General features: G+C 41.0%; 1 protein-coding gene across 1 annotated transcript in view; it reads right to left on the reverse strand.

Annotated features, from left to right (window-relative positions):
• Positions 1–15,396, reverse strand: part of kcnh5b (potassium voltage-gated channel, subfamily H (eag-related), member 5b) — a 143,226-nt gene that overhangs the window by 92,651 nt on the left and 35,179 nt on the right. Inside the window, exon 7 of the mRNA XM_008283422.1 lies at positions 12,069–12,461. Within this exon, the coding sequence (XP_008281644.1) occupies positions 12,069–12,461 (393 nt within the window). The remainder of the gene's footprint in view (positions 1–12,068; positions 12,462–15,396) is intronic.

The raw sequence follows: 15,396 nt of genomic DNA on the forward strand, positions 1-15,396 counted from the left end.
CTGTTCTGCTGCCAGTGGACCTGGAGCTTTACACAAAGTCAGTGGAACCATGAAGAAGGAGGATCACCTCCATGTTCTTCAGGAAAACCTCAAACCATCAGCAGAAGGTTGATCTTGGACTCAGTTGGATGTTCCAACCAGACAATGAGCCCAAACACACATCAAAGTGGTGAAGAAGAAGAACCCAACTGAGGAGAACATGGACGTTTAACCAAATATTAGCATTGCTGTATGGATATCTTTGACTCAGCAGATGTTGTCATGTTTCCAGAAAACCTTTAATAAAATAAACAAATTGGAAACCAAAAACTTCCAGACACATCTGGTTTTTACTCATGTATAGAAACGACTGTATGGGTCCGACCAGTAAAGGCCACTAGAACTCGGTTTCTATAAAACCTTACATCTGTCAGGCTTCAATACTCAAACACGACCTCTTAGTTTCTGAGAGGTCCAGCTGGTTTTCTGACTCTTTAATCCTCGTTTCTACACAAACGTCTGAGAACAACACGGTTTGTGTTCAGCAGCAGCAGCAGCAGGAACCTCGAGGCGCCGTTTTAACACAATTAACAAAGCAGAGCAGCAGCAGCCGACTCGCTTCGACCTGCAGCTAAATATTTGCCGACATCACAAAAGTAATCATTCCTCGTTTGGAAGCGAAGACACAAAGCAGCAGATGAAGCGGTAGCCAGCGGGGTTATCTAACAGTGTTACGTAATGGAAGCTGCTCCTTCACCTCCAGCCTCACTTCAACACTTTCTTTACTCACTGAAGGTTCGTTTTTCAGTCCTGCACCTCGATAGAAACAGAACAATAGAAACCTGTCAACTCAGACTGGAAGTGGGCACCGAAGAAACACTGATTACATGAAAATGGACTTTAGAAATGAATGAGAACATGTCAGACATCTGAGAGCTGACGGAACAAACGGAGCTGACAAACCAAACCAGTAAAAAGCAAAAGTCAAGGTAGTTAAAACCTGAAGTAGATGGACTGATCTGTTTCAAATGGAGAAGCTGCACAGATGCTAAAAGCAGAACCTGAAGTCAGCTAAAGCATTGAATAAACTGGTTCTGGTCTGTTTGGGTTGCTGTGTCGAAACAGGAGGAGACGGTTCGAGATCCCGGACGAGCCCCCAAAAAAGCCGACGAGGAAAAACTGCCACGACATTATGGCCCCAAATAACACGGACAGAACCCAGAGATGTCTTCTGTCAATATGAAACCATAATAACAGTATTGTGGTAATGTTTTCGTCATTGTTGACCATTGTCAGCCATGTTGAGCACATTTTCGGTGGCTTTCAAGAGGATTTTGGAGAAGTTGTCATTTAAGACAAACTCTAAAGACATTTTTAATGTATTCTGAGTCATTTTAAAACTATTTTCTGGCATTTTGGACAAATTTTAAGTCATTTTGGCCACATTTTGTTGAGTTATTTTGAGCAAATTTGAAGTCGATTTGAACAAAAATATATCACAGTGGACAAATGTTTGTTCCCATAAATCTTAAATAAAAGGGAGGAAAAGTTGAGTTTTGGATTATTTATTTTGCAAATATTGAAAAATGCCCACCGGTGTTACCAACACTGGTTAAAAAAAAAAAAAGAAGAAGGCTGCACATATTAAAGATTCATTTTTACAACCTCTCCAGACTTGGATTGGACAGGTTGGATTTCTCTCTCCGTCGAAAATTATTTCAAATCTATCCAGAACAACACACACATTTCTAAAATGACATAACACTTGTACAAAATTACTCAAATATGTCCAAAATGATTCGTCATTGACTTGAAGCTTGTCTAGAAATTGTTAAGAGTTTCAAAAAAAAGCCCAAAATGACCCAAAACATGTCCAAAATAATTTAAAATTTGTCCAACATGGCAACTTTGGGCAATCTGAGCAATTTCGCACCAATTTTGATTCAGCCAACGCTAGAAAAATGTTCCACCATCAGATGTAGAAAGATGTTCCACTATCAGCTGGATGTATCTCCAACAACTGGCTCCTCTGTTCTCTGGTTCTGATCCATGCTGCATTTATTTATTGATCCAGGAGGTTTGGTTTTCCTCTGAATTATCGTAGCGCGGCTGCAGATCAACGCTGCTTCTAAAACACACAGAACCTTTAGTTTTTAACACAATCTGGTGTAAATGGTTTCATTGATGGTAAATTTCTGAATAAAACTGACAACAGAGTGACTGTAAGCTTAGATTTGTTCATTTTTTTCTGCCTGTCACACGATTAGTGGAAGAAAATCTGATTATTCTTTCAGTTTCTTGCTCTGATAAATGGTGTAGCTTGTTTTTCTACACGACGGGCCTTCAAAGCTGCCGGCAGGTTTTGTGGTTCAGACTCAAATATCCAACATTTTTCATCTTGAGTTTCAGACTGAACCCGTGAATTCCTCACGTTACCGAACAATCAGGGCCGAACTGAGACCCCAGATATCAAATTTATCCTCCGCAGAGGTGAAACGGAGGTAAATCGGCCTCAAGTGAGACAATGCCGGAGCCTGAAACATCCCACAAAACTGGCAGAGAAGTGGATCAGGCTGCAGCGAGCTCCTGAAAGTTCTGTTGGGGTTCGTTTGAAGAAGTGGAGCATCAGAGGATCAGAGGAGAAGCCTGGAAACGTTCATGAAAGTCGCTGCAACGAAACGGAGCTGATTCACGCCGTTACGATATCTGAACAAAAAAAACCCCAACCAGACGAGTCGGGGCTGCTGAGCGGGTCCTTCCAGGAGGCCGCTCGGCCAATTTGCCTGATTGGAAGTAATTTAGCAGTTAATCATTGGAGGAGAATCGACCGTTTTACCGGCAGTTAACGTCGCCGTGAAGCCGTCAGTGGATTTAAAGGAAGGTAAAGGGGAACCAGCGGAGGAGCAGCTGGGGAGTTTTAAAGAGCAGAAGCTAAATTATAGCACGTCTTTTACACTAACACACATAAATACTGGAGTGTTTGCTCATTTTGTTGCAGATTAATGACTTTTATATCTGCTTATGAAGCTACTTTCACTTCTATGAGCCTCCAGGGTTTGTGTTTTTCTTTTTTAAATCCCACCTGAACAATTTGCTTCCATTATTTTGTTTCTGCTGCTTAGTTTCATTCTGCTAATAAAGGAATCGATACGGCGAAATCACAGAGTATGAAACGGTTCTATTACAGCCCGCGCTGCAGGGATTGATTTCATATTTATAACTGTTAGCTGAGATTTTAGTCAAACTCACAGCGATTAAAGGTTTGGATGAAGTGCGCAGTGTTTAGATTTAAAAAACAGATAATTATACATCTACAGAGAAGAGTCTTGCTGTATATTTAGCACGCAGCCATCAGGAACCCTGTATTTCTGTATTAATATATCAGTTTATTATTAAAAACATTCTCCTAGTTGCAGGTTTAGACACAAGTCAAAACAGTCCTATTGTGGGAATTTACTGTAAATAATTCAGTCCTAAAACACAAGAAATGTGTTGAAATTAAACCTCTGAACTCCAAAACCTGCCGGCAATATAAAAAAAACAAGTTATGTGTTACATTTATCAGCTCAAATTAGTAAAAACAGAAAAGGTCAAGAAAAGAACTTACCACGTGATGTTTTTATCACAATCACATAATTCTACGTGTTCCATGAAAAACTTTTTTTTTTTTAAAAATGCCAAAAATAAAGCATTGATTTAACCAGATTCTGTGAAAAAAGAAACATTTTGCACTCCCTGGTGCAACTTCAAAGCCATGAATGATTCAGCTGTGACCAACAGTCGCGTGACAAAAATCAGGTTGAACTGCAGTTCAAAATAAAACGTAACGTCCATTTCTACCGGTGTGTTGAACATTGTTTAACATTTTTAAATATTTGGGGAATAAATGATCAAAACCTCTTTTCTTTTTTCTTGAAAGATTTATGGTGATGCAGACATTTGACCACTTTGACATATTTTTATCTGAAATTACATAAAACTCGTTCAGAATAACTCATGATTTGTCTAAAATTACACAACTTGGGCAAAATGACTTTAAACTTCTCAGAAAATCTGTTTGAAAAATGACTTAAAACCTGTCAGAAAGCCTGAAATTGTTTTCAAAATGAGTTCAAATATGTCAAAGATGAAAACAACGTGAACAAAATGAATCAAAATACATTTAAAATTACTCAAGAAACATTTAAAATAGACCAAAATGTGTCTACAATGATAAACACTCTGTCCAAAATGACTCAAAAAAAATTTAAATGACTCCAAATACATTTAAAATGATTGAAAATGTGTCTACGACGACTAAAATCTATCCAGAATTACTCAACATACATTTAAAATAAATAAAATGAGTGTATAATGACAAAAAAATCTGTCCAAAATGACTTAAAATTTGTAAAAAACAAAAGACAAATTTAAAAATAAAAAAACTAAAAAAAATTCATTCAGAATATTATTTCAATTTGTCTTAAATGACAAAAATATTCTCCAAAACAACTAAAAACTTGTTCCAAATGACAGAAAAATTGTCAGAAATTGTCAAAAATAACAAAAAGTGAGGCCAAAGTATTTTTTATTATTATTCTGTAAACATAGAAAATTTATTTCTTCTAACAGGAGCAAAAAAATAAAGAAAAATCAGGGAAAAAAATCTGTCTGAGTCCAAAGATAATCAATTCACAACAATATAAAACAGAGAAAAACCTACAAATGCACCGTTGCAGGTTAATTTTACTGTAAATTAGCCTCGAAAGTCACACTGCTGCATTCAGGTGAACCTCGACCTGCCTCTGAGCTCATCTCCGAGTCCAATTAATCCGACTCTGCTGCCGGGTCCGACTCGGTTCCTTTTGTTTTCTGACTCGGATCGTTTCCACCTCGGCCGGACGGAGCGGCTCTCTGCCTCCTTCTGTTCTCGGGCTCTTTGAAGCCACGATCCCGGGCAGCTCTTCCTGCCTCTCTGCAGCTTCAAAGGCCTCCGCTGGGACTCGGACGCTTCCCAGCTCGTATGTAAATGCCTCCGAACCGAGTCGCCACAGGACGCAGATGAAAAGAGCTTCGAGTCGAGAGCGAAGTGTGGAGGAGCTGTTTGTGGACGGACGGAGATCACGTCCACACCGGGAAGACGTTTGCTTCGTTTCAAAGACCTGACGTGTCGGCAGGGGTCGACCTGACGCTCATTAAAGATTCAGAAACGTCTTAAAATCTTTTCAATTTGCACGAGCCAAAAGGCAGAAAGTGGAACACACGAGGACGAAGACATTTCAGGGATTCGACAGTTTGCGCTGTTGTCATGTTAACACCAGACTCTGACTTGTTTACTCTCCCGTACTTTCATTTCGCTAAGTGGCGGATATCACAGCTGTCACAGATGTCACACGACCGTAATGAAAGCAGGAGGCTGACTCAGGGATTCGGCGTCGACACAATACCGCACAGACGGCATTCATCTTCTGCAGCGGAGCCATAAAAGCTGAATATATACATACATTGGATGGAGATGACTGAGAGACTGATATGCATTTGAGGCGCTGCAGATCCTGACAGTGCAAAAAACTCAACAACTCAGGACTTTAGACAGTCCACTTTCTTTAAAAAGTAAAAGAAAAGTGCTGCATGTTTGAAGTAGTGAAAAACACCGCACGATATTATGGAAAAGTTTAAAAAAAAGAAACGTTCAAATGTTGATATGAAGTGCATGATAAACTCAAAAAAAATGTTTTAATTAAATTCTGAGAAAATATGAACAAGTTTTGAGGATTTTAGACAAAGTTTGAGTCATTCTGGAGTCACGTCAAGACGTTTTAGTCAAGTTTTTGAGTTCAGCTGTAGTACCTGGTTGTTCCACCAGGTGGAGCTTCTTACTGTTTAATACGGTAGAGACCAGAGGAGGCGTCACTCAGACGACAGGAAGTTCATGTTGGCAGCAGACAGCATTGTGGGGGTTTAGCTAGCAAGCATCAAGCTGGTTTCGAATCATTTTGGACAATTTCTAAGTAATTTTTGACAAATTTTAAGTCATTTTAGACAAAAGTTTAGTCATTTTCAAAAAAAAATCTTTAGGAACAATTCAATTCAGAGAAAATATGAACAAGTTTTGAGGAATTTAGATCAATTTTGAGGCATTTTGGAGAGGTTTCAGGATGTTTTAGTCAAGTTTTTGAGCTTTGCGGAAGTACCTGGTTGTTCCTCTTCCTGTTTAATACTGTAGAGACCAGAGGAGGCGTCACTCTGACTACAGCAAGTTCATGTTGGCAGCAGAGAGAATTGTGGGAGTTGAGTTAGCAAGTGTCAACGTGTTTTGGACAAGTTTCAAATCATTTTTGGACAATTTTAAGTAATTTGGACACAAAATTTTTGTCATTTTCAAGATGTCTTTAATTGTTTTGTATTTTTTGACAATTCAATTTTGAAAAAATATGAAAATGTTTTGAGGACTTTAGACCAATTTGAGTCATTCTGGAGACGCGTTTTAATCAAGTTTTTGAGTTTAGCTGTAGTACCTCTGCCTGTTTAATACTGCAGAGACTTATTGATATGTTCTTGTACATAAGTAAAATAAAATGGAAAAATTACGGCTATTTTATAGCAACAGCTGATGTTTTTTCTGTTAATCGTTCTTCACACACCAACAGAATTTTCTGTTCCTCTCACGGCTTTAAGAGTTAAATTCATGCTCGGCTTCCCTTCAGCTCCGTCAGCCGTCGACATGCAGAAAGGTCAGACCGGACCGGACCTCGGAGCTCCATCGGCTCCTGGTGGCTTCGGGCTTCCTGCGGCGCCTCGACGTCCAGAAACACCGACGACGACGCAGCCCAAAGCTCCGTCAGCCGCTCAAGTTTCTGTTTCTGTGCTTTTAACAGCTTCTGGCTCTGATAAATGGAGATTTCTTTTCAATATAACATAACGAACCCTGACCTGGGAGGTTAGAGGGTTAGAAAGTCAATAAATCATGAAACAAAGATCTGTTCTAACCATTTATAGCCACAGTGATGCAGAACACTGTCACTGTCTCTGAACGTCGTCCTGCAGTAAAACTTCGTCCATCCAGGACCCTGAATGTGTCTTCAGGCTCCTGCAGCAGGAACCTTCATGTGTTCGAGCTTCTGTACTCGCGTTGGCAGCAGCAGCAGCTTGGCAGCAGCGTCGTGAATCCTGCATTAAAACACAACTAAAAATACCCGCTGCCCGTTCCAGCCACCAGACGCGTCGACGGAGGAATCCAGCCCGTAATAATCTCCTTTCACTCGGCACCTTGAGCCACCCACTCGCTGTCCTCAGTCGCCGTCGGGCCTCTTCCTTCAGCCGGCGAATGCGGCAACAAAAACGTCCATTTAGCAAAGAGGCCAAGCGAGACTGCGACGTCTTCGGCGGCTGGAGATTTACGCAGCATCGATTTCCTCTCGGCAGAATGAACCGGTGATGGAGAGGAAACAGAGACCCTACAGACACCGAGTCAGAAAACAACCAAACTCCTAAAAACCTGCTTCAAAACCAACTGAGTCACAATATCACCCCTGAATCCAACATCCTCTGCGGTGGGACTTCATTCCTTCTACACACTTTGTTTACTCGACCAATAATGTTTTCTGGAACTTAAAGCTTCCCGAGAGGACCGCTGCCCTTATTTAACGTCACACCGGAGCCAAGGAGGGTTTCCGATCGGCTGGAGGTCCGTTTAAAGAGCACGTTGGGACGCATTGGACACTTAAACTGCTGCTCCAGGTGTGATTAAAACACAGGTAGCCATGGCAACAACGTGTGGCATGCAAAGCAACCGGAGAACCCAAACGAAACGAGTGAAAATGTGACGACAAACGTGAGTCTAACAAACTCTGATGGAGAGTCGGGTCAGCACCAGGTTAGGGTGAAGATAATAATGAAACCAGACGTCTGAAGCTCCGTTTTCCAAGTTTCAGTGAACGCAACCTCAGCATCGACGACTCCAACAGCAGCTGAACATCCCGACAAAACAGTTTCAGTTGACAGAGCTGCAGACAAAAACCTCCACACATGAACAGAAACTGAAGGTCGGCTCGTCGGCTGTTTAGAATTATTTCCTCTGAGTTCATTAAACTTCTGCAGCATCAGACGGCAGCAGTAGCTCTGTTAATGAGCTATCATCATTAATCATCCCCCGCATGCAGACAGGACGGATCGATGGTGAATCCCACTGAGCTGCAGGTAAATCACTTGAGTCGAAACATTCTTCTGTCATGCCGGGTTGTGTTATGAAGGAAACCATCTGTTTTCATCGTGCTTATACATGAATGTGGCTGCGTCGACCAATAAATGATCAAATAAGGCAACGAGAAGATGTTTTATTGCACCACAAGTTGCTGTCGTTTGATAAATTATCATCACACATGGACAGAATTTGCAATTTTGAAATCAGAAGTAAACTCTGCCCCTCAAATAAAACGCTAAATATCTTGTTCGTGGACTGTTTTGACCGATTAAATAATATCTCTACCCCTATGAGTTGGTGCACATCAGATAATCAGCAACCTTCACTGGAAAAGAAGGAACCAATTATTAAAATGACTTTCCGCGGCCACTCCACTGACAAATCTCTGGACGTGCTCCTGGTTGTGTTGAGAACAAATTAACCAATTTATCGGAGTTGATTTAAATGCATCAGGTTTTGACAAACTTGTGCAAAGCTGCTCATGATATAAACCGTTCGTTTGCACAGAGAAGAGCACAGTCATGACTCGATAATCCGACTCTAAACGTAAAACATCCTTCTGTCATGTCGGATTGTCACAACGGAGGTCCAGATACAAGGAGGGCTTGATGCTGGAAGGCTCATTAGTTGGTAATTATTGTTCATAGTTGTTATAATAACTAGTGTATTGTTAGAACACTAAGCATCGCTGGATTTCAGCCGAACTGACCGGTGTGATGGTGCACGGGGCCATCGGTTGACATCAAAGGTAAATACGTTCAGACTGCAGCTGAAATGACCCAGATCAGATTTTTTTTTGCCCCTACGCGACCTGAATCTGGTCTTTTCAAGACAGTCTGAACAACACAGATCCAGTTAATGATGAATATCCAAAAATTCAGCATAGTCGGGGGACACTTCCACCCCGGGGTGGCCGAAACACACAGGTAGTACTTGGCTGCTGATGCTAGTTTAGTTAGTTTTATGGGTTCTGTTCGTTTTTCTTAAAAACTGTTGGATAGCAAGGTTTAGGATTGTTAAGGGTCGGATTATCGAGTCACGACTGTATTCGTTTCTGCTCTCTCAGGCACCAAATAGGTTTTACATGAATCGTTCCTCAGCAGCAGCGTCGTCATTCGATCGCTGCTTTCAAAAGTTCCAAATCCGACCCTAAACTTTCCAGCTACGGTTCACAAAAAGCTTCCCAGAGATGAAAAACAGGAAACAAAGGACTTAAAACAATGAGAAGCTACGCACTAGGAGACCAAATGAAGGACTTATTCATGGCCGGTGAGTAGGCGACACATGTGAGCGTCCAGAATTAATTTGTTTTGCGACTTTGAGCGCCGCTCGGATCCGCTTACAGTCGAAGCGTCTGGATCGGAATCTCGGCGAGTCGTGTCGGTCCGAATGTTAACAAGAATAAAACGCTGAGGGAGGTGTGGAAAACGAGACGCTGCCATGAAAAATTAATAGATGTTGAGAATTCAGCTGCTGGCAGCTTAAACGCTGGTTTTTATTATTATTACTGGCACTCGAGCACTCGTGTGATTAAACCCCCGACTTGGCACCAAGCAGACGTACATACGAGCTCAATAATGGATGATTGTGCTCGAATAAAACCCACAAACTGAGCGCAGACGCACTGAAGTGGGTTTCTCACCACAAAAAGATGAAAATGTTGAAACATGAAGAACGTCTCTCCATTGATTGCTGCTTCCACTCAGGCTGAGGTTTAATTAATTTGGTGGGAAATCAAGTGGAAAATCACCTTTAACGAACTGGAGGCCGTATTGATGATAACTCCCCGCTATCTGACGGGGGTAAGCGGCCGTGAAAAATACTTGGAATGAGTCTGATCTCGTGACGAAAACTCCGTTAAACAGATTCAAGATCAAAAAACTGCCCAAAAAACTCAACAGAAGCTCGATCTGTGAAAACTTGGGAGGAAACACCGGAGTTGAAATCTGCAGGAAGTCGTCTTTGGTGTGTTTTCCATCTCTTGTCCCAGAAACCAGACTCGATAAGAGGTTTAGTCGCAGCAGAAAATAAAAGCTACAGTCCGAGGGTAATTATCTCTTACATGCTAACAGGTTAAAACACATCCATGTGCCCTTTAACCCGTCAGCACACTGAACATTATTGGACTTTAATGATGATTTTAAAGGACATAAACCCCAGTTACGCTCTAATTTCAAAGCCATTATCTGAGCCAACAAGAATCGATGCAAAATCAATTATTAATCAATTAGCTCTAAACCAAAAATGGCTGCGGTTGTGAGCTAAATGCTAACATCCAAACAGGAACAAACAGCAACAGAGGCGGCTCGTTTAGCATGCTAACCTTTACTAATTAGCACAAAAGCCTGAACTGTATATAAAGTAGGTTTGAACCCTTCAAGACGTTAATGCAAAATCAATTATTGATCAGTTAGCTTCATAAGCTCATCAGATAAAAATGGCTGCGGCTGTGTTGCGAACCACAACGAGACAAACAGTAGCTAAGTTTGAGCTAAATGCTAACATCCATACAGGAAAACGACAACAAGCAACAAACTAAATCCCAAATCCAGACACCTTTTCTCCCCAAACACACTTCATTATCCTCACAGAAACAAACCTCTGATTTAACGTCAGAACTTCTGCTATTAGCTCGTGACCTGTTAGCCGGTTAATGGCGTCTACTCTCACTAATTACAGAATTTTTCTCACTTGTACTGACCTCCCAATGTGCCGAGTTGATTTTTTTTCTTCTGTAAAAGCCTGTTCACACCTGCTGCTCCACCTCCGCTCTGATTTCAGCCTGAATGTTTTCACTCCTGCATGAAGTAAGCTTGGTTTTTTTTTTCTTATTCTGATGAGTCATGCAGATGCAGATTACATGTTGTAAACGGACATTTAGCATGACTCAGCAGACTGCCGACGGCTCCATGATTCATCGCCTTTCGGTCGATCCGGATGCTCGGCTGATGGCGAGAGGCTCGATTCTGCAGCGTCATGACGTTCGGCGTGGATTTAAATCAGCGGCTGTGTTTTGACAGTTTGGATTAGTTCCATCACACCTTCATCTACACGCTGTGAGATCCATGAAGGACTTCTACAGAAACTGTGGATTGATGGTCATTTTCTAGCAGCTAGAGTGACAGAAATACAATAATGGAAAACAACCATCTCATATCTTCTAATTTTAATCATTAATATACATGTTCTAGCCTTAATTTTATATGAAATCATGCACTTTGGGGGCATAGATTGAAGTTAAACATCTTTTCAGCTCAGCCTTAACATGACTGTATGCATAGAGCTGATGTGAGATTATCCTACTCGGTCTTTATAACCGATTATCCAGTTTGCAGCTTGTGGGTTCCGTTTTAACTTCAGAAACAGGAGTTTTCTGAGACTCTCTGGTATTTATTCTTAGTCAACAACACCTCAATGTGGTGTGGTGACTTTTGTTAGCTATCCGTTGTACGGTCTCTACGAACTTCTTCAAAACTAAATTAAAAAATCCCCATTGAAATGAATGGGAGGTCGGCCAGGTTTAAACAGGTCACAAGGCTTTGGATGCGATTCGTCTGAATCCGTGTTTTGATATCTTCTACGGTTTTTATACGGCTGTGGTTTTATGTTTGGATGGACGGAGTTTTCCACCAATTAGAGCGAATTAACAAAATAAAAGCTCTGAAACGTTACAAATGGTTTGCCAGGAACTCTGAAATAAACTTACGAATTATACCTCATGTATAACTATAGCAGGACACATCAATCAGTTAATGACTCCAATCCAATCTCCTGGATTCACCACTTCCACTCCTTTCAACACTTCCTGTCCACTGACTCAACACCTGCTCTGACAGCGATGCACCAAAACACAGACTTCTCTATTTCTTCACCCCAAACAGCCGAGAAAGAAAAACCCAGGCCGTACCTCGTCGACGTTCTCGAAGGCGTTGATGATGTCGTAGGGCAGGCAGGACAGCAGGTCGATGACGAACCAGGTCTTCAGGTAGTTCATTCGGATGAGCTTGGGGTCGGAGATCACCTCGCCGCCGGGGCCCACGAAGGTGGTGTGGAAGTTGAGCACGATGTCCACCAGGAAGATGACATCGACGACGCTGTCCAGCACCAGCCACACAATGTTGTTCTGCTTGGTCTTGAAGGAGACATTGTAGGGCACCATGATGGCGGTGTAGAAGGTGAGGATGAGGATGACCCAGTCCCACGTGGTCTTGAAGGTGCAGTAGTGCAGGATGATGTGCGGCGGCGTCTTGGGCGCCTCCTGCTTGTACTGAGGCAGAATGTCGGAGTTGAGCTGCAGGACCTGGAGACCAGAAGACACTCTGTTGGGTTGACCGAGTCTCGTCCAGGAGTTGATTAAAAACAGGTTCAATCGATTAAAACATGCCAGTAAATGTACGATATGCAAATCAGGAGGAACAAATGACTTCCTGCTTTACTGGCAAACACATGATATAAATCAGAGTTTACTGAGTCGCCGGCTTCAGCTGCCAAGTCATCACTTAAATGAGTTCTTCAGATGTTCACTTTAATTCACTTCGTATTAGATGAACCAGTTGAACCTTCGTTTACCTGCAACGCGTTTAGAAACCCACCTGCGTTTATTTAACTCTTTGTTCCTCACGCTTGGTTCTTCCACTGTTGCTTTATTCACTAATGTTTTATTTCTTTTGCTGCTTTATTCAATATTTTCTGTATTTTAATACTTTGTGAAGCACTTTGGAACTCCAGCTTTAAAAGGTGCTTTGGAAAAAAGTTTATCATCATTTGCACAATTAGTTTTTCTCCTTTCTTTGTGAATTTCAGTGAAGCATTTTACAAACAGCAATTTCAAATAAATCCAATCCAGTGTCGCAATTATCTCATTTAGATATAGTAACCACAGAACGTGTAGAACATTCTGGGTTTAGTCCATATCTCACATTTCTATGCTTGTGATTTCACTGTAAACGTGTCAGATTTTAGTCGTAACCTGCACCATGTGGGCTTTTTTCTATGTATATTTAATATTTTTTCCATGCACTGTGGGTACATGAAGGCCACTTGTGCTTCATATCTGCTTATTTAATTACTGCATAGGATCAAATCTGTTCGTAAAGTTTCATTTGAATTCGTTTTGTTAGATTTTTGAAAGAAATCAGACAATAATCAGCCAAATAATGGTAAAACACGCTAGAAATACAAAAGCAGCTCATGATAAAAAAAATATATATATATATATATAAAAATTAGAAATACATCAGCGTACAACAGTTGAACAGAAAAATAATAATAATAATAATATAATAATAAGAAACTTTATTTATAGAGCACTTTTCAAAACACAAAGTGCTTTTCAATAAAATAAATTTAAAATTGAAATAAAATAAGCAAGAAGGTATAAAACTTGAATACAATCAGGAAACGCTCTCCGATAAAAATGTGTTTTAAGGAGCCACAGAATATATCCATCCATCATCTATACACCGCTTAATCCTCATTAGGGTCATGGGGGGCTGGAGTCTATCTCAGCTGACTTAGGGTGAAGGCAGAGGACACCCTGGACAGGTCACCAGTCTATCACAGGGCTACACTTAGAGACAGACAACCAAGCACACTCACATTCACACCTACGGACAATTTAGAATCACCAATGAACCTCTACATGTTTTTGGACCTTGTGGGAGGAAACCGGAGAACCTGGAGAGAACCCACGCTGCACGGGGAGAACATGCAAACTCCACACAGAAAGATTCCAGTGCCCCCACCGGGACGCAAACTGGCGACCTTCTTGCTGCGAGGCAACAGTGCTACCAACTGCGCCACCCTGCAGCCCCTCAGAATATATTCTGTACAAATATCTATTATATTTCTAAAATTGGTTAATAATAATTTATTTTTTTCTGAATATATACCAACAAAACCAATTAATATCTTCTAAATTTTGTTAAATTTCCACACAGTCAGAGATATTTAAATAACCGCTTCAGAAATGAAAGCTGTTTTTTTTTTTTTTTCTTCTTTCTGTCTTCAGGCCCAGTTTTAAGTTGATACTTAAAAAAATCCAGAAATTAAAAGATAACGTGCTTTCTTTCTCATTCTCCTTCCAAAAATGATGCTTATTTTTTTAATATGCAGACTTTGAAAATGCATCTAATTATTAAGACGTTATTGTCTCAGGATAGATTTCAAATAAACATTTTAGAAAAACGCTTCCTGTGCGTCTCTGCCCCCTCTAACATGATGTTTTCCAACAGAAGCCAAAGGAAGAGTTTCTGCAGCTTTATTTTCCAACATCTAACTCCTCTGAAAAGGCAAAAAAGAGAAATTAAATTAGCGATGAGATGAAAGGGACGCAGAAGGAAAAAGTCAACGAGAAACTCCGCTTGATGTTTGTGCGACAATCACCTCCCGCTGCGAGACGCCGCCAAGAGAAGTTCTTCCTCCGGTTTTCATCTGCATTCGTCTCGTTTGTCCAGAGCCGACGGTGACAGAATCGCATTATGAATAAGATTTGGCTGGAAACGAGACAGAGACGGGCGAAACGAGGGAAAAAAGAAATCAGATGCGAAGGTGACAAACAAAAAGGAAAGTGTTTTATATTTGCCGACTGCGCATTAATACAGCGGGCGGCGGTTCGATTCTGTCTTCGGGCACGTTAACCGTCAAACTCATTATTTATACGACACATTATTCTGATATTATTCTGGTTCTGCAGCCGCGAACACAACACATGAATGCTCGTTACTATTCAATAAGAAAATACCCCTAAATACACAAAAGAGCCACCACTGATACGAATGGCCTGTTAGTACCACTGACGCTGCACTTATTACCACTTTCAGTACTCAGTTACTGCACGTACCCCGAGTCACACTACTGATAATACCACTGAGTACTACTACTACTACTAACTTCTGCAGCCATTACTGTTGCTTATGCTAGTACTACTACTGTTACAGAACCTTGTACTACTTGCATCCCCACTACTACCACCGTTACTACCACTACACCTAGTAGAACTACATCTACACTTCTACTTCTTTCACTGGGACTACGACAGAATCTTACTATTGAATATACTATGCACACCATTTCTTCATCTGATGGTGGAACATCTTTCTACATCTGATGGTGGAACATCTTTCTATAGAGGATGGTGGAACATCTTTCTACATCTGATGGTGAAACATCTTTCTACATCTGATGGTGAAACATCTTTCTACAGATGATGGTGGAACATGTTTCTACATCTGATG

This window comes from Stegastes partitus, unplaced genomic scaffold (genome assembly GCF_000690725.1).
Source record: "Stegastes partitus isolate 25-593 unplaced genomic scaffold, Stegastes_partitus-1.0.2 Scaffold310, whole genome shotgun sequence".
In the NCBI taxonomy this organism is placed as follows: domain Eukaryota; kingdom Metazoa; phylum Chordata; class Actinopteri; family Pomacentridae; genus Stegastes; species Stegastes partitus.